Source organism: Alternaria triticimaculans, assembly GCF_023758025.1.
Source record: "Alternaria triticimaculans strain BMP 0046 chromosome Unknown scaffold_31, whole genome shotgun sequence".
Classification (NCBI taxonomy): domain Eukaryota; kingdom Fungi; phylum Ascomycota; class Dothideomycetes; order Pleosporales; family Pleosporaceae; genus Alternaria; species Alternaria triticimaculans.
Genome location: NW_026055988.1, coordinates 87731 through 107263, shown reverse-complemented (window position 1 = coordinate 107263; position 19533 = coordinate 87731). Strand labels below are relative to the sequence as shown.

The following is a 19533-nucleotide window of genomic DNA, read 5'->3' as shown; positions in this document are numbered from 1 at the left end:
ATATGTTGTATTCTGACATTATCTTCTTTTGCTACATTAGTGTTGATGTGGAGTTTGCTCGTCTTCTGAAGAAGGAATTGTCTCATCGGGTATGTGTTAGCAACATTATCTCACAAAAGTATCCCGCATTGATTAACAGGTGTCTGAAAGAATGCAACGATGCAGGTATACTGGCATCGCCACCAATAACGTAGCTTCGACGCTGACATTCGTTGAAGTAGTACAACCATGACAATAAAACGCTGTCGTATGCTGCACTGTTTTCCCCAGTCTTTCGCAGCGCCTAACCCTGCAATCTACATGAGAACACCCACTCACTTCATCTGCGTAGGAAGCGACACCACTCTCTTCGCCTCCGCAATCCCCTCCATATCAACCTTAACACCCAACTTCTCCGCCACAGTAACGAACCCTTTACTCCCCTCCTTCGCATCAATCCACACATCAACCCACCCCTCTCTCCTCGCCTCCCCAACCACCTCCTCATCCCAATCCTCCTCCTGCGCCCTCTCCACATACACAGTCCTCAACCCACACCCCTTCGCCGCCTTGAGATCATTCAAATGCGCAGCCACCATGGCACATTCCTCCGGTGCAAGTCCCAATTTCTCCGCCGCGCCCAGGTAAACTTTCGGACTGGGTTTATACGTGCCGAACATCTCGGCGGAGAAGATGTGCGAGAAGGGTATCTGGCTGTACGCACGTAGATCGGAGAGGAGGCTCAAGTTCCCGTTTGACAGCATACATGTGTGAAAACCAGCTTGGTTCAATAACGCCATACCCGCGACTGAATCATCCCAGGGGTCTAACTGGTGCCATATTAGACTCAACGCGCGGATCTCTTCCTCGTCCCACAGGCCGTCTAATTCCCATTCTGCAATGAGTTTCTTGAGTGCACTTAGATGGTGGTCGTCGACAGAGACCCATGGTATGGACGGGTCAGATGCGAGTTGTTTTGTAAAAGCCTTGTAGCTGTTCCGCCATTGCTGTGCGAATTGGCCCCAGTGCTCGTCGCTCATTTCTGAGACTCGCAGACGCAGACGCGAGGCTAGCGATGCGGTGGCGGAGTTTAGTGAGGAGTGGGCGGCTTGTGATAGCGCGGTTGTGACGGTGGAGCGCCAGTTTACGCAGGTGCCGAAGATGTCGAAGAGGAGGGCTTTGGGCGGTGGGGTGAGAGACATGGTGTGGGGTTTGATTGGTGCTGAGGTGGTTGATGGTAGTGGTGTGATGGGTTGGCGAGGTGGAAAGTTTATTTTGGCTGATGGTGTAGGTGGTGGTGATGGTGGGTGTTTATGTATGTACGTCACCGGGAGGATTCCCCGGAAATATATCCATTGTTTCCGGGATATGTGCGATGGGAAGGTGGGTTGAATATCACGAGCGTAGAAGAACTTGAACAAAACATTGTATTCACATTAACGGTATTCGTATCACTCTGCTTTAACAATCATGAAGTGCGCACTATCCATGTGGCAGTCGCGTGGAGGAGACGTCATAGCTCCCGAGGTCTGATCTCTAGCTCACCAGCCACTTCCCATCCTAAGGAACTCCGCCCGGAAGACCACCATCTTTTGCATTTCAAGCGCTTTTCACAAAAGAACACAAATCGACACAAATCAGATGTAGAGCTAGCCGGATATCATGCATAAAGCACCTCTAGAAGCCTGCCAAGCAGACGTCATCCCCAACCGTGTTAGCACCCCACACTAGCGCTTTGCGGGGGAACTTGGGGTAGGCCGAGCCCAGCTCCTTCCGAGGTCAGCGTCGCCGGTCCCCTTGGACCGATCGGCAACGTTCTAAAACATCAGTGCTCATGACGCCCATATGCTTTCCCGGAAGAGCTACTCGTGCTTGACCGCATTCACTATCCTCAGGTCCGGCATATCGCTTACTTCTTGCTCGGCTCATAGCCCCATTGCCCGCGCTAGCTTCGTTGTTAGATCTAGCAGACTACTTGCGTTCTTTGCTTCACGAAACCAATCCATATCTGAGAACCGGACGGACAATATGCCTCAAGGACATGTTCAAGACAAGGTCTATGCGGCCTCCATCGACAACCCCGAGGAGTTCTGGCAGCGTCAGGCGGATAACTTATATTGGCACAAGAAGCCTTCCAAGGCGTTCCAGCGGAGCGTCAAACACTTGAAGAAGAGCAATGTCTCACATGAGCACTGGGAGTGGTTTGCCGATGGCGAGATATCGACGACGTACAATTGTGTGGACCGCCATGTGGAAAACGGCAATGGCGATAAAGTAGCTATCTGCTGGGATAGTCCGGTAACCGGGCAGAAAGAGCAGTACACATACCAGCAGTTGCTACAAGAAGTTGAGACACTGGCGGGTGTGTTGAGAGAAGAGGGAGTTAAGAAAGGCGATGTCGTGTTGATCTACATGCCGATGATACCAGCTGCGCTCTTTGCTATGCTGGCTATTGCCCGGCTGGGAGCTATACACGCGGTCGTTTTCGGTGGTTTCTCACCCGCAGCACTGGCACAGCGGATCGAAGCAAGTCGCCCTGTCGCGATCATGACGGCGTCTTGTGGAATTGAAGGAGCGAAGAAACCAACTGAGTACAAGTCGATGATTGAAGGGGCAGTTCACAAGAGCAGCTTCAAGCCATCCAAGACAATCGTCTGGCAGAGAGATCAGCTTCGATGGGATCCGATAGTCAAAGAGGAGGGTCAAAGGAACTGGCAACGACTTGTCAAAAGCGCGAAGAACAGGGGGTTGAAGGCCGATGCTGTGCCCGTTAAGAGCGGTGATGGACTGTACATCATCTACACGTCGGGTACCACTGGGCTTCCAAAGGGCGTTGTCCGCTCTGCAGGCGGTCATGCTGTTGGGCTGAATTTCAGCATCAAGTACCTGTTCGGAGTCCATGGCCCGGGCGACGTCATGTTCACTGCGAGTGACATCGGCTGGGTCGTTGGACATTCTTACATTGTCTACGCTCCGCTGCTGGCTGGCGCTACTACGGTTCTGTTCGAGGGCAAACCTGTTGGAACCCCCGATGCAAGTACATTCTGGCGAGTCATTGAAGAGTACAAGGTGACGACCATGTTCACCGCTCCCACAGCTTTACGAGCAATCCGCAGGGATGACGGCGATAACGAATTCTTCGAGGCGAGAGGACGAAAGGGTGCACTGAAGACGCTCAGGGCCCTGTTCCTCGCAGGAGAAAGAAGCGAACCGAGCATCATTCAGATGTACCAAAAACTGCTCGCGAAGCACTGCGCTCCTGGTGCGATGGTTGTAGACAACTGGTGGTCTTCCGAATCAGGCTCACCCATCTCTGGAATCGCACTCAGCGCCTCTGCCGGACTGGACTTCTCTTCTCAAGAACGACCCGCGCCGCTTCCTGTCAAGCCTGGTTCGGCTGGAAAGGCGATGCCTGGGTTCGATGTTCGCGTTGTAGATGACTCGGGTAAAGAGGTCAAGAGAGGCGAGATGGGCAACATTGTCATGGCGATACCACTTGCTCCAACAGCCTTCACTACGCTGTGGGAGGACGAAGAACGCTTCTACAAGGGCTACATGAAGAGATTTGATGGGAAGTGGATTGACACTGGCGACGCTGGCATGATTGACGAGGAGGGCTACATCTCTATCATGGCACGGGCGGATGATGTGATCAACGTTGCGGCACACCGCTTCAGTACCGGTAAGTGCTCTACTCAAGCAATTGATAGCGAGCTCGAACTGACAACATCCAGGCGCCATCGAGCAAGCCATCACAACCCATCCCTCCATCGCCGAAGCAGCCGTAGTCGGCATCCCCGACGCACTGAAAGGCCACCTCCCCTTCGCCTTCATCACACTATCCACAAACAACCATTCCGACTCCGCCGTGGCAGACGAAAAGCTCCTGTCCGAAGTCCAACGCCTAGTACGCGAACAGATTGGTGCCATTGCCAGCCTCGGAGGCATCATCCAGGGCAAGGGCATGATCCCCAAGACGAGGAGCGGCAAGACGCTGAGGAGAGTGCTGCGCGAGCTACTGGAGAATGCGACGCATGGGGAGTTTGACAAGGAGGTTAGCGTTCCGAGCACGATTGAGGACCGCGAGGCTGTTAATGTTGCGCGGGAGAAGGTGCGGGAGTACTTTATGGTTAAGGGCAAGGATTTGCACAAGGCTACGGAAGCGCGGGCGAAGTTGTAGTGTAGTGGGATGGGTGATGATAATATGTAGGGTCTATCATGCCTTCTGTTTGGTCAAGATTCTCCCATCGTGCCTGCCTATGTTTGCTCAAGATTCCCCCCGTGCCTTCCTTCCATGTTCGGTGCCTTCCTCAATTGCCGCTCACTTCGCTTGTCGCGTATATGCCAACCTTGCTGCATTATCTTATCAGTTCGTTATATAGACCGTTTGTAATGACGTTCGTTGTGCGATCCAACGGCAGCTCGTATTCGCAGCCTCGCCGCCGGATGAATCAACGGAGTCGCAGCGGGCCGTCCCCAGGAATCGTTAGAATCGTTAGAATCGTTGTCACACGAAGCAACGGTTCAACGCTCGACGCCAAACGCCCCAGCGCTCAACGCCGCGTCACTACTTATCACCAACAGGTACTCGAGGTCCAACTCAAGCAGGGCAAAAAGGGTTCCGGCTCCGTCACAGCGCATGTTGGTGGCCCCACCTAAACACGTGCTTGCACGTTGCTGCGAGCCATGGCCCAGGCGCTGGACTGGGCTCCGGGCTGACCTACATGACGCTCGTGCTGAGCTACCATGTTCCCGCCCACCTGGGAGCTTGACACTTCATCAGCGCACATATCAAGGCATTCCCTGGGTCGCTCATCTAGTCAGTGACCTCGGAGCCTCGTCACAGTCGCGCTGGCACTGGCTAGTCGGTCGTCTGGTCAGGCTATGCCTCGCGCCGCGTCGTCTACCAGCTTTGTACAAGCTTTCTTACCGGCAGAAGTCGTCGCAGCCAGGCGTCTGACATGAGATAGCAGGCCGCCGCCCGCATTCATGGCCAGAGGCGTGCCGGCGACGACGTCTGTTGGTGCAGAGCTCCCGTCGGCTCGGCAGAATATCAGGAGCGCAACAGTGGGCCAAGCGACTATCGGCTACACGCTGTCGCGGCTTGGGGTCCAGTTCCCCGAAGCACCATGCCTCGCAGCCCACGCCGGACGACGACTGAAACCCTGGCGCAAAAGTGGCCGACCTGTCCTGCAATGTCGAAGCACCATTCACATGTTGGAGTCGTTGGAGTCATGGAGGCGGCCGCCCTTGGTGAGCGAGTCCTGGACTCCTTGGTGTGGCTGGAGCCGGGAGTCAGCGTGCTGGCGGGCAGGCCGCTCGGCGGCTTTCTTGTTCCTACAGAGTCGAGGGTGCATGTGTAGTGCCTCTCTCCCCAATGGCACCCCCAAGGGGGCCCCCGTTTGCAGCCCTAGCATGTCCTAGGGCCTGCCGCCTGCGCTTGCGCACTGAGACGACGGCAGCTCTTCTGGCCGTTTGGTCGTGACGGCACCACCTTGGGACGTGACGGGCGCACACAGTGAGACCAGGCTTCCACGACCTGGGGCGGCACGGCGTCGTCGGCTTATATGGGCACGCAGCAGCCAGCCACGGGGCCGGGTCGGCGAGGCGGTCCTGAGTGCTTCTGGCTGCAGGCCCTTGGCTGTTTCTCGTCTGCATGGCTTGGATAGGACTAGGCGGATTGACGTTTGGCAGCCCCCAGTGCTGCAGCGCCGTCGCCCAAGGCCCAAGGTGCCAACTCGACGCAGAAGCGTAAAAACCCCGGAGGCCCATGTCGACTAATCGCGTTTCTTTTTGACCTCCCTCATCCATCACGCCGCTATCGTTGCCCCCGTCCTCCGTGCTGCCTGCCCATCCCACGTCGCCCGCGCTCATGCAACGGAGCCCCGATAGTAGACGCTGCTGCTGATAGGTGATGCCCCGGACTCGGACGCTTGCACCCTAGAAGCCCTGATCGCTTTGTCCATCGCCCGCTTCCAAATCCACATCTTCACGTGGGGACACGAGCCACTCGCAGAGAACCCTGACCACGTCAAGACGCCTCGCCCAACTTTCTCCCATCCCCTCGACCACCACCGGACCACCTCCCAACTCGACTTGCTCCAACGCGCATCTGCTCCCCGCTCGCGTCTGCCGCCCCTTCTGCGTCGGCCCAGCTGCACAGGCCTCGCTTCCGCCGAGACGTCTGCGTGCAACCATTGTGCTCACCCAAGCCGATCCATTCTGAAGCGCCTGCAGCTCCCCGTCGACACGCGCCCCTGTGCTGCCGTGCGAGTGTGGACCGCCGTTTGGGACCACGACATCGAGACGCTCATTCTGGCCGCGCCGCCCCCTTCGTCCCGCCCCTCTGGATCTCTCGCAGCTCCCAACCTAGGCTGAACCCGCTGAGCCCGCTGGTCAGCTGCAATCCCGCTGCTGTACACGAGACGATACTGCGACGACGTGGCGAGCTGCTTGCACCACGCCCCGTCCTTTATCTGTGCCCCATCCGCCCTTGACTCGCTGCCTGCATTGAATTGACGAGGCCGACTCTGCTCTCCTACCGACACCATGGCGGGGAAAATGACGCTGTACAAGCTGGTGGTGCTGGGCGACGGTGGTGTGGGAAAGACCGCCCTGACCATACAGGTAGCCCTGCCCTCCTGTTTCCCCCATTCCCTTGACATTGGCTGACCGCGGCTAGTTGTGCTTGAACCACTTCGTTGAGACGTACGACCCCACCATTGAAGACTCGTACCGCAAGCAGGTGCAAATTGACGGCCAGTCCTGCATGCTCGAAGTCCTCGACACGGCTGGCCAAGAAGAATACATCGCCCTGCGGGACCAATGGATACGCGACGGCGAGGGCTTCGTACTCGTCTACAGCATCTCATCACGCTCCTCCTTCGCTCGCATACAGCGATTCCACAGCCAAATACAGCGCGTCAAAGAGACGGCCATGGCTGGCTCACCGACCTACCCCGGCTCGCCCATCAGCGCATCAGCTCCCATGTTCGGCCAGGCCCCTGTGATGCTCGTCGGAAACAAATGCGACCGTGTCACGGAGCGTGAAGTCTCCACCCAAGAGGGCCAAGCTCTCGCAAAAGAACTCGGCTGCGACTTTGTCGAGGCATCCGCCAAAAACTGCGTCAACGTTGAAAAGGCCTTCTTCGACGTCGTTAGACAGCTCCGACGGCAACGACAAGGCAGCGGACGCAACCCCACAGACAGGAAAGAAGCCCGCGTACGTACCGGCCTGCACGAGAAGGACCGCACAAGAGGAGCCGGTGACCGTCGCACACGGGGCGCCGGCATGACGGGCGGCAACAAGCGCGGCAAAGAGAAACCGAAGTGCGTCATTCTATGAGCTCCCGGCTCGACATCCACTCGGTCCAGCGACCGATACGCCTTCCGACATACATATTTGGATTTACTGCACCATAACGGGCTACGACACCTCCCACTGTCGTGCCACATCACTGATAGAAAGCACTCAACAAGGCGTCGGCATATGAGCGGCGTTTGCATCGATGGTCTCACTTTGGTTTTGCATGAGACCCATGGAGTATCTGGAGTACTACGAACATTAGCCTATTCTTATTTCCTTAACGACCGAGATCTGCGCAGCAACTGAGATCTTGCATGACACTGTACGGCTGAATTGATTAAGTGGGCTAGGGCTGGCGGGTTGCGAAAAGAAGGCAACATGTCGACAATCTGGAAGACGGGTACTGTGGTAGCATGTGTTTATTGTCAGCAGCGCATGGCATTTTGGAAATCTCAAAACCTGGAATAAGGACGGAAAAGTCATGGGTTCAGTTTGGGTCACACATTCTTCTATAACGCCCCCCGAGATACCTTTCGAATTCAACGTCTATGTTTTTTGGTACATAACTACTCCTCCTCCTCTTACCTTGATTCTTTACATGTGTGATCTTCATCTTTTCGTCCCGGATAGTGTGTCTCCGATGTTCCGGTACGTCTTCCCCACAAAGCAACCGACCCGACTCCGGCACTGAGGACATGTGGAACCCCGAGAGCCAGCCCTTCCCACGCGAGCGACAAGCGGGGATTTTGTATTTGAATTAAATGGGCAAACCAGCCAATCGCTCTACTTCCTCCATCGACAAATGAATCAAAGCACAATGCAGCTGGAGACGAGAGCGGCAAACGGAGACTTTTGCTCGTGCAGTAACGAGGGAGGGGAGGAGACAATCCCCTTGCCTCCCCTGCTGTTTCGTGCGTGCGTGCGTTGCGGCAGCGGGCCAACGTTGGCGATATCCCAGCACGTACAGGCGGCGAGTGCAGCTGGTAGCTCCAGGTACACCCAGCCGCCGTGCATATTGACTGCGAACGAACGAAGAGAAATTTTCGCCACCGTGAATTTGCCTGCATGCGGGAGCAGTCTATTGTTGGCAGTGTCTTTTTCTGACCTCTCTTCTTCCCTCGAAGTGTTGGTGGGAAAAGGAGAGGGGCGTTTCTGGCATTCTCCTGTCAAGTTGGGCAGCATTGCATACTGCGGGTCATCAAAGTGCCCTGCAAGTCCCCCGAGACGGCAAGGCTAGCGATGGGACGAGCCCATGTGCACTGGCTGGCTGTTGCGACGATAGCCAGGCGGCCCTTTGATGCATACACGTTCGAGATGTGGATGTTGTGCTTGTTGGATGGATGGAGTTCACAAGATACCATCGCTACGGCGGCCCTTCAAAGCTGATCTTGGTTCATCTCACGATGCTATGAGCAACGTTTCACAGCATCAAAATGAGTCATGATGAGTCTACGCCGTTTGCGCACTTGATCTTGTGTACAAAGTAAACCGCTACCAAACGCTGCTCAGGATAATCCCATCCATATTGCACACCTCAGCGAGTCCAGACCTCACGCAAAAGTCGAGGAGGAGCAACTGCGGTCAATTTTGCGTCAGGCCTTGACGCGTTTGCAGTTTCAGAAGGCGGGACGCGTTCGTACCTGTCAGTTCAGTCCAGTCAGTCAACCACTGCGGGGTCCAGCGAAAACAGCACCTCATCACCAGCGACCACCCATACGCGTAAGCCCAGAATGTCACTTACTCTACAGTTGCCCTTCCAAATCCCCCCCTTATCACGCCATCGTTGGGAACTAACTGACATAGCTGTCCAAAAGGATCACCGCAACGTATCCTAGTTGCCGAACATGACCCTGCTTCCGGATTTGGATATGGATATCGACCTGATGGGTGCCCAGCCCGCTCTGTTCAAGCTTTATACCCAACTTGCCTTGTTCTTTCCGCTGTCGGAGGAGGAGGGGCAGGTACCAGCGTCACGGGATAATACTGTAATCACTGCGATCATCACCGCCGGATTGGCAGAGCTAGCAAAGACTTTCCCGTGGGTTGCTGGTCAGGTCGTCGACGTCAATGCCAATGCAAATTCTCATTCTGATGACTCCGATTCCGACGTCACGGCCACGCCCCTTTATAGGATCCGGCCACTCGAACCGGTGCCGCAGTGTATCGTACGAGATTATACTTCCGATGCGGAGATAGCCAGTTTGGCGCAGATCGTAGATGCGGGTTTTCCGATGCGCATGTTGGGTGAAGAGACTTGGGCGCCGTGTCCTACGCTCGCTGCTTTGGGGTTTGATCCGAGGAAAGCGTCTGGGGAGGATGATCGGCCTGCTCCCGTGATGCTTGTGCAGATCAGTTATATTCGGGGTGGTATCGTGCTTTGTGTTAATCTGCAACATAATGTGTGCGATATGATGGGTCAGGCGGCTGTGATAGGCTGGTTGGCCAAGGCTTGTGCGGGTGAGGAGTTCACCAAAGAGGAGCGAAAGGTAGGTAATATGGTGAGGACGGGTGTTGTACCGCTTATTGAGGATGAGGGCTGGGTGCCTGGAAGGGAACTGCAGAACCAGCTTTTTCCTCCTGCTCCTACTGTTGGAAAAGAGGAGGATACCGCTGAGTCGACGGTTGCTGGAGCACCTGTCAAATGCAGGTGGGTGTACTTCGACTTCTCAGCATCGTCTTTGAAGACACTAAAGGATCTTGCGACCACCACACTTCCCCAAGACTTCACTAGTTTCATCTCAACCGACGATGCCCTCACCGCATTCATCTTCCGCTCCGTTCTACGCGCAAGACAAACACGTCTACCTCCATCCACCCCAACAACACTCGCCCGCGCCGTCGACGCCAGACGCTACCTAAACATCCCCCCCAACTACCCCGGCATACTGCAAAACATGGCATACACGCGCTACCCCCTCTCCACCCTCTTATCCATTCCCCTCGGCCACATCGCCGCTACAATGCGCCACTCCGTCGACCCCGCGACCTCAGACATCGCATTCCGCACACGCTCCCTCGTCACTTTCCTCGCGCAATCACCGGACAATGCGGCGAAAACGAGTCCGACTGCTACTCTTGATATGAGCGTTGATGTTGCGCTTAGCTCGTGGACGAAAGTACCGGCTTACGAGTGGGACTTTGGACGCGGGTTGGGGAAGGCGGTTGCAGTAAGGAGACCGGGCTTTGTGCCTGTGGAGGGGCTGGTGTATTTGATGCCGAAGAGTGGGGATGGGGGTGTGGCTGTTGCGATGTGTTTGCGAGAGGAGGATTTGGAGGTTCTGAAAAGGGATGGGGAGTGGGAGAGGGTTGCTAGGTATGTTGGTTAAGTGCGCGTGTGATTCCGCTCGATGAGGAAGATTCACATGGAGAATGAAACTGCTCTATGTACAGGTGTGGGTAGGACCATGTCCTCAGTTCATCATTTGTCATTTGGAAGCATTACAGGGAGTTATTGGTCTTGGATAGAGTCTAAACTGACTTCGGTACCGTGATCCCTACGAAGCTGTTCACTGGGCCGCGTTAAAAATTGTAATCGTAATTGTATTGCCAGGTGCCGGGACGGAGGAATTGGACCCATACGACCTATATCTCCGCTCACCTAGTCACGCTTTGACGGTAACCGCACAGGTTTTTTTGACAGCGACTTGATACTGTTGCCTCGTTGTTTTGGCTCCTGGAACGTTACGACCTCTCCAGGATCTTCGATGTGATCGTTTGCTTCAACGTTACCATACCGTGTGCTCTCTGGTCATCTCGTGGTATATTCTCTGCCATATCTCCACGCCATATGCTCATCAAGTCCTTCTATGGCCAATACCTTCAACGCACGCGAAGACTCAAAGAAACCCATGTATTTACAATCCACCTTCACAAACATCTAACTATCCTACACTACCCCCCAACCTCCCAACCGCCATCTAATTCTTCTTCTCTCCATCCTTACCCTCACCCTCCTCCTCCTTCTCCACAAACATAGTCTCCTGCGCACTCCAAAGCTCACTGTACAAACCATCCCGATCGATAAGATACTGATGCGTTCCACTCTCGGCTACATTACCCTCTCTCAACACGATGATAACATCAGAGTCGTAAATCGTGCGGAGACGATGGGCGACGAAGACGGACGTGCGGCGCTTCTCTTTGACGAGCGAGTTGATGTGGGAGAGGAGGGCTTGCTCGGTGTGCGTGTCGAGGGCGGAGGTCTGATGTAGGGTGTTAGTTACTGGTGAAAAGAGAATAAGGTAGAGATAGGAATAAGGACGTACAGCTTCATCGAAGAACAAGAACGGCGGGTCCTTGAGGACGAGTCTCGCGATGGCTAGTCTTTGCTTCTCACCACCTGAAATCATCATTCCGCGCTCACCAACCATGGTTTCGTATCCATCGGGGAAACGGCTGATACTCTCGTCGATACGCGCTTTCTTTGCCGCTTCGATGACTTGTTCTTGTGTCGCTTCTAGGTTGCCGTAGTGGATGTTGTGCTGGATAGTGTTGTTGAAGAGCGGGGTGTCTTGTGGTACAACACCAATAGCCCTCCTCAAGCTATCCAACGTAACATCGCGGATATCTTGGCCATCGATCAGAATACGCCCCTCCTGTGCGTCGTAGTAGCGGAAAAGAAGTCTTAGGATGGTAGATTTTCCGCAGCCGCTAGGACCAACAATGGCGACTTTCTTGCCCGCAGGAATGGTGAGGTTGAGGTTCTTGATGATGGGTCGGTCGGGTCGGTAGCCAAAGGATACGTTTTCGAATTTGATTTCTCCCGTCTTGAGGGCGAGGGGCTTGGCGTCGGGCTTGTCTTTGACGGCTACGTTGACTTTTTGGAGGTTGAACAGTGTTTCCATGTCTAGGAGACTTTGGCGGAGTTCGCGGTACATGGAGCCGAGGAAGTTGAGGGGCACGGAGAGCTGGAAGACGAGCTGGTTGACCATGACGAGGTCGCCGACGGTTAGTTGACCGGTGGCTACGCCGTTGGCTGCGAGGTACATCATGGCGGTAAGGGCGGAGGAGAAGATGATGTTTTGACCGGAGTTGAGGAAGGCGAGGGAGGTGGCGACCTTGATGGACGCCTTCTCGTAGTCTTTCAGAGCCTTGTCGTAGCGGCCGACTTCGTACTTTTCGTTGTTGAAGTACTTCACTGCCTCGTAGTTGATCATTGAGTCGACGGCGACCGTCGCGGCCTTGTTGTCTGCGGCGTTGGCCTGCTTCCTGAACTTGGTGCGCCACGAGGTGGTCATGATGGTGAAGACAGAGTAGGCGGTCATGGTTGTGCCTGTGATGAGAGCGAATTGCCAGCCGTATTGGTATGTTAGAATACCGCAAACCAACGAGATTTCTAATGCCGTAGGAAAGATATGGAACACCATGGCAGTCAATAAGAAGCTGATACCCTTGGTACCGCGATCAATGGCGCGCGTCAAGCCTCCTGTTTGTCTCGATAGATGGAAACTCAGGTCCAGCCTTAGCAGATGGTCATAAACACTGCAAGCGACTTTACGAATAGCCTTCTGGGCGACACTGGCAAAGACGGCATTGCGCAGTTCTTGGGAAACAGTGGCGCCAATACGAGTCATTCCGTCTGAAGGGAGTCTCAGCCAGGGTGGACATGGGATGCATTGTTGGGTCTAGCTTACATGCGATGATCATAGAGCCTGCCACTGTGGTCGCTGTGCCGCCAACAGCCGCAAAGTCTATGTTCATGGCGTCTACAATGCTCTTGAAGTAGAAGGGGACTTGGACGTTCAGCAGCTTTGCGCCTACCAGCAAGCCCAGACTGATGCCGACCCTGAAGCGCGTGCCCATGTTGTCCTTTGGCCACAGGTATGCCGACATCTCTTTCATAATGGCCCAGTCAGCCTTGCGCTGCTCCTTGTTGGTCAGGACCTGCTCCTGCAGCAATGGGTCCGTCTTTGCGACTTTGGCCGCGGCGGGGTCGGCGGCAGGTTTGGTGGCTTCGATGGCGGGCTTAGAGCCGGGCTTTGGCCGCTGGCCGTGTGCATCCTTTCTGTGTAGCGGAGAGCAGGTGAATACGCGAATGCCGTGGTGGAGAGGATGCGGGCGCAAACTGGACGATCGAAGACCCGGCCGACTGGCGGCGCGGGCGAGTGGTTGGATTAACATGGCGATGTCACATGTTAGGTCTCTGCACCGCTATCACAGGAGAGAGAAGCTGTGGAGAGCTTCAATGGCGGAGGAGGACAAGATGGCAAGAGAGTGTTTGCTGTGAGTACCTGGAGACATGCATCCCACGTTGTCTAGCGCGTTTTGGGCGGCAGGGCTGAAGCGAGGCCGTCTTGCATCATCGCTGCTCCGAGCTTGACCAGAACATCTTCGCCGCCCGTCACGCGCCAATTGCCCGGCACAGCCATGTTACGACCGGCTGCCTCGCCCTGGAGGATCTTCTCGCCCACATCCGCCGCTGCCATACGGCGGACGCCCGTGGCTGCGCGATGCATCAACATATCAGCCACCAGCTCGTCAAATGAGTCCGCGCTGCAGCAGGCAGTCAGTGTTGAGGGCACCGCGACGCCCATGCACACACCAGGTAAGAAGTCGATATAATCAAATAAACCACAAAAAGACTAAAGAAATTGTCAGACGCCCGATTCGAAGTCATTGGCACCCCATTCTCCCTCCTCTCCGTCTCCCTCTCCGCCTCACAGACGCTCTACACCCGCCGCGGCACACTCGTCGGCCTCAGCGGAAAGTCGGAAAACACGCTATCAACCCTCTCCTTCCTCGAGCCCCTCCAGAGGGCCCCCGTCGGCATCCCCTTCCTCTACCAGAAAGTGTCTTCGACGAGCCCCGTCACAGCTCTCGTCTCCACAAAGGCACCCATATCGAGTATCGTCTCGGTCAACATGGACGGAAGGGATGATTGGATTGTTAGCCAACGAAATGCGTTGCTTGCATGGACCGGCCACACTCTCAAGTTGAAGCCGCAGTACAATGTAAAGTTGGGGCTGGCACACTGGGGAAACACATATATCACAGGCAGGGGATTACTTGCGCTTGCAGGAAGCGGGCAAATATATCAGGTCCAGGTCAAGGCTGGCGAAAGCTATGTTGCGCATCCCAGGTATGTTGAGACGACAGAAATACTCAGGACTTTACACTGACAGCATTGTAGCAACGTCGTAGCGTACACAGCCTCCAACACCCCACCAATCCCTTTCAGGTTCAAGTCGTCGAACCTCCGCTTCCAAGTGCCAGACCTTGGCTTTGGCTCAATGGTCCAGAACACAAAGTTCTTCCGAACCATGAGCAAGACAGGCACATGGCGGGCTCTGGCAACCACATATTACACTCTCAAGACATGGTTGCGGAGAACAGTCTGGGGCGATAGGGTAAGACCAATCCCTGTACAACATTGTTTTTGCGAATGCTAATTCACATAGTTATTCCTCCGTTTCGAAGGCCCAACCACCATGCTCATCCAGTCCCGCGCTTCCCGAATCAGCGACGTTCTTACCCTGAGAAACGTCGATGAAATCGCGGACAGCCCACCAGGCGCCGTTGAAGACGCCGCCACGCGCAAGATCAAAGAGGAGATCAAGTCAATAGGAGAGGGCACAAAAGCACCGATACCCAACACAGATGCGTCGGGCACAATACGGTATGCCACCGTGAAAGATGGCAAAGCTGAGTTTGAGAAGCCCAAGGTAGAGGAGGTGAAGGTATAGAGCATCTGGAATGTATGTATATTTATGACATTGACCTGTGCAGTGTGGTCTCAAACACAAGGCGCTACTGTGTGATTTGAAGTGCACATACCTAACGTGGGTGAACTATGCATATATCCAATTTATTTGCTTGACAAGAAAGGCACGATGTTCATGAGTACGGGACGAAGTATCGTTTGTTGTGGGAAAGGGCTACTGCTAACTTTGAAATGGCGTGTCAAACGTCAGCAACGTGATGTCGGACGCTAGATCGTCTAGCGTGGACGCGACATCTCCCAGCCACTCCCCGCATCGCTTCCACCATCTCGCGTTCGCGACAGACGCTGGCCTGCGCGCGACATCACAGTCAAGACGCGTACTGACTACGCCGCAACAACCGCTATGGCGGGGTATACCTGCGCATGCGTCTTGTATGACTGGACAGCATGTGCCACAGTACGCGACATGACGCGCGAGGCCTGCTTGTCCACCAAGGGCTATCGCCATCAAATCAGGCAAAGAGACCAGTCTTGACACTTCACACTGACAAACCGAAGGCCGCCTTTTTGACGCTAGCTCACATCGACGTTTCACTCTTTCGACCTTACCCCACAGATTCAGAAGATGCAGACCCAGCCGAATCATTTGAGCAACGATCATGTCCTCGCCAAAGACGAAACTGCGCAAGACATGACGGAGATCGAAGCAAAGTTATCCATTCCAAGTACAGAAATAGCTGTTCCATACACAGTCTTCACCAAGGCCGAGCGGCGCATGATTACCTGGTTGATCGGATGCAGCATGTTTTTCTCACCATTCACAGCCAACATCTACTTTCCATGTCTTGAAGAACTCCAACACGCTGTGGGCGTCAGTGCCAGTCTAATCAACCTTACCATCACGACATACCTCATTGTTCAAGCAATCGCACCAGCATTCTGTGGAGACTTGGCCGACAATCTCGGACGACGACCTGTGTACCTCATCACTTTCGCTATATACGTCTGCGCAAACCTGGGTCTCGCTCTTCAGCAGAACTATGCTGCTCTGATGGTCCTGCGTGGCGTCCAGAGTTTCGGCTGCTCCGCAACGGTAGCTATCGGGTACGGAGTCATTGCCGATGTAGCGACGCCAGCTACTCGGGGAAGCATGTTAGGGCCTGCAATGATTGCGACAAACCTCGGTCCAAGTATAGGCCCTCTAGTCGGTGGTGTAATGGCATCAAGAACTGGATACAGATGGGTGTTCTGGTTGCTAGTCATTATTGGAGCTGCCTTTCTGGCCGTTTTAAGCCTCGTCTTCCCTGAGACTGGGCGCAACGTCGTGGGAAACGGCGGTATTGCAGCACCCAAATGGAACAGGCCTTTGTTGCAGTCAAGCCGGCAGCGACAGTTGACAGCACCCAACGAGCCGAGGGCTTGGAAGAAGAGGAGCCTCATACCCAACCCTTTCAAAGCTCTGCTGGTCTGCTTTCATCGGGACACTGCAGCGGTTCTTTCCATCAGTGCCGTCTACTACGCTGCTTACTACTGCATCCAAGCCTCTATCCCTGCCATCTTCACAGAAATTTACGATCTCGATGAGCTCCAAGTTGGTCTATGCTACTTTTCCATAGGGACTGGCGTCATCCTTGGTGGTTACATCAATGGGAAACTAATGGACCACAACTACCGCTTTACAGCCAAGGCGAACAACATCACGGTCGACAAGGTCGCTGGCGACGATCTGGTCAAATTTCCCATCGAGAAGGCACGCTCTCGATTGTCGTGGCTTCTGATTCCGACATCGACTGCAGTCATTGTGGGGTATGGATGGGTCTTGCGCGAAGAAATTGTATGCCACCTCCACTACCCACGGTTGAAAAACTGACGGTTATGCAGCATATAAGTGTACCACTGATCTTTCTGTTCGTGCATGGATTTCTCGCTACATGCATCTGTCAGGTAATTGCTTTTACAATGTACAACCGGCAGCAGTATTGACAACGTTCCAGACGCACAACACCCTCATTGTGGACATTTCTCCGCAGAACACAAGCACTGCCGCTGCAGCAGGTAACATCACACGATGCGCTCTTTCAGCAGCAGCTGTTGCCGCCATGCAGCCTCTTCTGGAAGTGATGGGCAAGGGCTGGTTCTTCACGGCTCTCGCCGCAATCTCTGGTATACTCAGTGCCATCGCAACCATTTTCATTCGACTCAGAGGTATAACATGGCGCAATGGACGGCAAGCACGTGAGCAAGACGGATGTACGCAAGAAATAGCGCACAGAAGTGAGGGAAAGTGAGGGAAAGTGAGGTGATAACCTCTCCTCTACAGCTTCGCGTTCAACTTCCGAGAATCGCGCTTACCATTTGCCTGATTTGCGGCGACATACCCCTCGTATCCATCTGGAAACTTGGTTACCAGACTTCTCATCCCCTCAATCGCCCTATACATGGTCAATCGACGCGCCAAATCTCAGCGAGGCTCGCGACTTACGACTGTCGAGTAGTCTTGTTCTGTTTCCAGCAACATGAGACTACAAGATTGTTCCGACTTGTTCGTTAGCGTGACCATGCGCTATAGAACGTCGTAGCACTCACACTGCGTAGAGTTCGTTCCTATCGTCGTAGTCCTCTTGCGGTTTCGATGCAGGGACGATCTCAAGATACGCGTTCAGATGCGTTTTGTTGAAAGCGTACCTCGCAGCGCGCCACGGTGCTGCTTCGTACTCATGATGCCCAAAAAGGCATCCTGCATCATATAACATCGGGCTTCTTGTCTTCTTGTCGACGCTGACATTACCGTGCCACATGTCGCCGTGTAACAAAACAGGTTTGATCTTGTTACCACCACTTTCCATCGGACGAAGGAGCCGAGGAACTACCTTTGTCATAATTCCCGCGGACAGAGCATCCATTTCCGGATCTCCACCATGGATGGAACGCTCTAGTTTTATAAGATAGCGTAAGTTGCGGCTGAAGTACTCTTCCCACGTATCGCACCATCGGTTGTGATTAACAACGTTTCCCTGGAAGGCTAGAATCTCGCGTCAGATCCAATGTACCATTCGCGCATAACAAAAATACATACTGTCGATATGAAACCCGAACTTCCCTGTTGGCGACTCATTGCTGTGCACTTCAGCCAGTACGCCAACAAACTCCTCGACAAATGGCTTCATGGATGCGGCTGTGGCCTTGTCCGCATACACAGGCGCATCTTCCATATCGCAGAAAGACTGGAGATAGAAGAAGCGCTGCGAGTCCGATGCGAAACAACCATATGCGTATGGTTGGGGCACGTGGTTCGGTACCGCGGCGTACAGAGCGGCTGTTGACTCATACTCTGCTTTGACCATGTGCTCCGCATTTGCATCACGGTATTCTTTCAAGAAGAACGACTGTCGTCTGCTGTCGATGGTAGTGTCGAGCTTGGTTAGTATCGACCAGTGCGTTGCGCCTATGGTGCGGACTAGGTCTATGCGCGCGCCCTTTGGTAATGCTGGAGGGAACTGTGAGCGTACGGTCTCATAGCGTTGGAGTAGAATCACTTACCAGCAACGATATTATCGTCGATATACTTGCCTTCGTACCTGTCTTGCTCTTTCAGAATAGCCTGGGTAAAGCTATCGTCGATTTTGACCATGTTGCGACAAGGTGAAGGGTGTCGCAGGACTACTCAAAGTATAGTAAGGGCTATCGAGTCTCTTTTAATAGTCTTTGCGCGCACTCGGGGTGATAACGTGCGCGTTTACTAGAAGCGGAAGAGAGACAGCTGCGTTACACGATGAGGGGTCCAACTGTGCCGCGTAGCTGACAATACGGTATGACGGCATCAGCCGGGGGGAAAGCACGTGGGAGCACTCGTGACTCGGTTAAGGAGCGACAGCAAATTGGTAAAGGCAGTAGAAATTTGTGTGCGGCACTCGGTCCACGATCCACGATCCACGATCTATGTCGAAAAGTCGCGTATTCTTCTCGACACCTTACGAGTTCTACTTGCAAGGTTCCTGTCGGTTATACGTTTCTCATTCGAGAATACCGTTTGTGTGTATGGCAGAGTTATCATCTGTGGACGTTGTGAGTGGCTCGTTGTTCTGCGTCATCGCCGTATCCGCTGATGAAGTGGGTTGAGGGTTACTCGCAAAATGTCTGGATTGCGGCATGTCACTTCTGTATGCGACAGTCTCAACTAAGGATGCGTTGTTTTGGTAGACAAGACTCATAACTTGCTGAGGTGTGAGGTAATGAACAGATGTGAATCGTATATAAGGTCTGACTAACTAATCTAGGATGAGGTAAGGGCTATATACAACCCGGCACGGACCATCCATGGTCATGTGACATGAGGTTATCACTGGCTTCTAAGTGAGTCAAAGGGTGTGGGAACGTGGTAGCAGCTCAACTCTATGGCCAACCACAACTATGGCATAGTAATGATCAAGCTATGGTCTAAGCGTAAGGCGTTAAGAGAGTATATAAGGAAGCTTTCGTCCCTTATCTCTGCACACCTCTTGCCATCCACACTCAACCCACACCTAACCCGCACAAAAAAGATCACAAGAAGCAAAAATGACCGTCCCAGCTACCTTCACCCGCTTCC

General features: G+C 54.1%; 7 protein-coding genes across 7 annotated transcripts; 4 read left to right on the top strand and 3 right to left on the bottom strand.

Annotated features, from left to right (window-relative positions):
- Positions 1-314: 314 nt before the first annotated feature.
- Positions 315-1181, bottom strand: J4E78_010379 (uncharacterized protein; the record flags this gene model as incomplete). The annotated part of the gene is made up of 1 exon (XM_049370957.1): positions 315-1181. One exon carries the CDS (start codon positions 1179-1181, stop codon positions 315-317), a length of 867 nt encoding a protein of 288 aa, XP_049217307.1.
- An 826-nt stretch (positions 1182-2007) lies between these two features.
- Positions 2008-4159, top strand: J4E78_010378 (uncharacterized protein; the record flags this gene model as incomplete). Its single annotated transcript, XM_049370956.1, has 2 exons — positions 2008-3661; positions 3714-4159. 2 exons carry the CDS (start codon positions 2008-2010, stop codon positions 4157-4159), a joined length of 2100 nt encoding a protein of 699 aa, XP_049217306.1.
- A 2369-nt stretch (positions 4160-6528) lies between these two features.
- Positions 6529-7324, top strand: RAS1_2 (Ras GTPase; the record flags this gene model as incomplete). Its single annotated transcript, XM_049370955.1, has 2 exons — positions 6529-6606; positions 6662-7324. The coding sequence occupies 2 exons, from the start codon at positions 6529-6531 to the stop codon at positions 7322-7324; spliced, it is 741 nt and encodes a 246-aa protein (XP_049217305.1).
- A 2372-nt stretch (positions 7325-9696) lies between these two features.
- On the top strand, positions 9697-10611 carry J4E78_010376 (uncharacterized protein; the record flags this gene model as incomplete). Its single annotated transcript, XM_049370954.1, has 1 exon — positions 9697-10611. The coding sequence occupies one exon, from the start codon at positions 9697-9699 to the stop codon at positions 10609-10611; it is 915 nt and encodes a 304-aa protein (XP_049217304.1).
- A 591-nt stretch (positions 10612-11202) lies between these two features.
- Positions 11203-13405, bottom strand: ATM1 (Iron-sulfur clusters transporter atm1, mitochondrial; the record flags this gene model as incomplete). The annotated part of the gene is made up of 3 exons (XM_049370953.1): positions 11203-11487; positions 11551-12863; positions 12919-13405. 3 exons carry the CDS (start codon positions 13403-13405, stop codon positions 11203-11205), a joined length of 2085 nt encoding a protein of 694 aa, XP_049217303.1.
- A 246-nt stretch (positions 13406-13651) lies between these two features.
- J4E78_010374 (uncharacterized protein) lies at positions 13652-16815 on the top strand (the record flags this gene model as incomplete). Its single annotated transcript, XM_049370952.1, has 5 exons — positions 13652-13829; positions 13883-14363; positions 14415-14631; positions 14683-14961; positions 15562-16815. 5 exons carry the CDS (start codon positions 13652-13654, stop codon positions 16813-16815), a joined length of 2409 nt encoding a protein of 802 aa, XP_049217302.1.
- A 444-nt stretch (positions 16816-17259) lies between these two features.
- Positions 17260-18576, bottom strand: J4E78_010373 (uncharacterized protein; the record flags this gene model as incomplete). Its single annotated transcript, XM_049370951.1, has 5 exons — positions 17260-17377; positions 17428-17484; positions 17532-17967; positions 18022-18432; positions 18486-18576. 5 exons carry the CDS (start codon positions 18574-18576, stop codon positions 17260-17262), a joined length of 1113 nt encoding a protein of 370 aa, XP_049217301.1.
- Between the last annotated feature and the right edge of the window lie 957 nt (positions 18577-19533).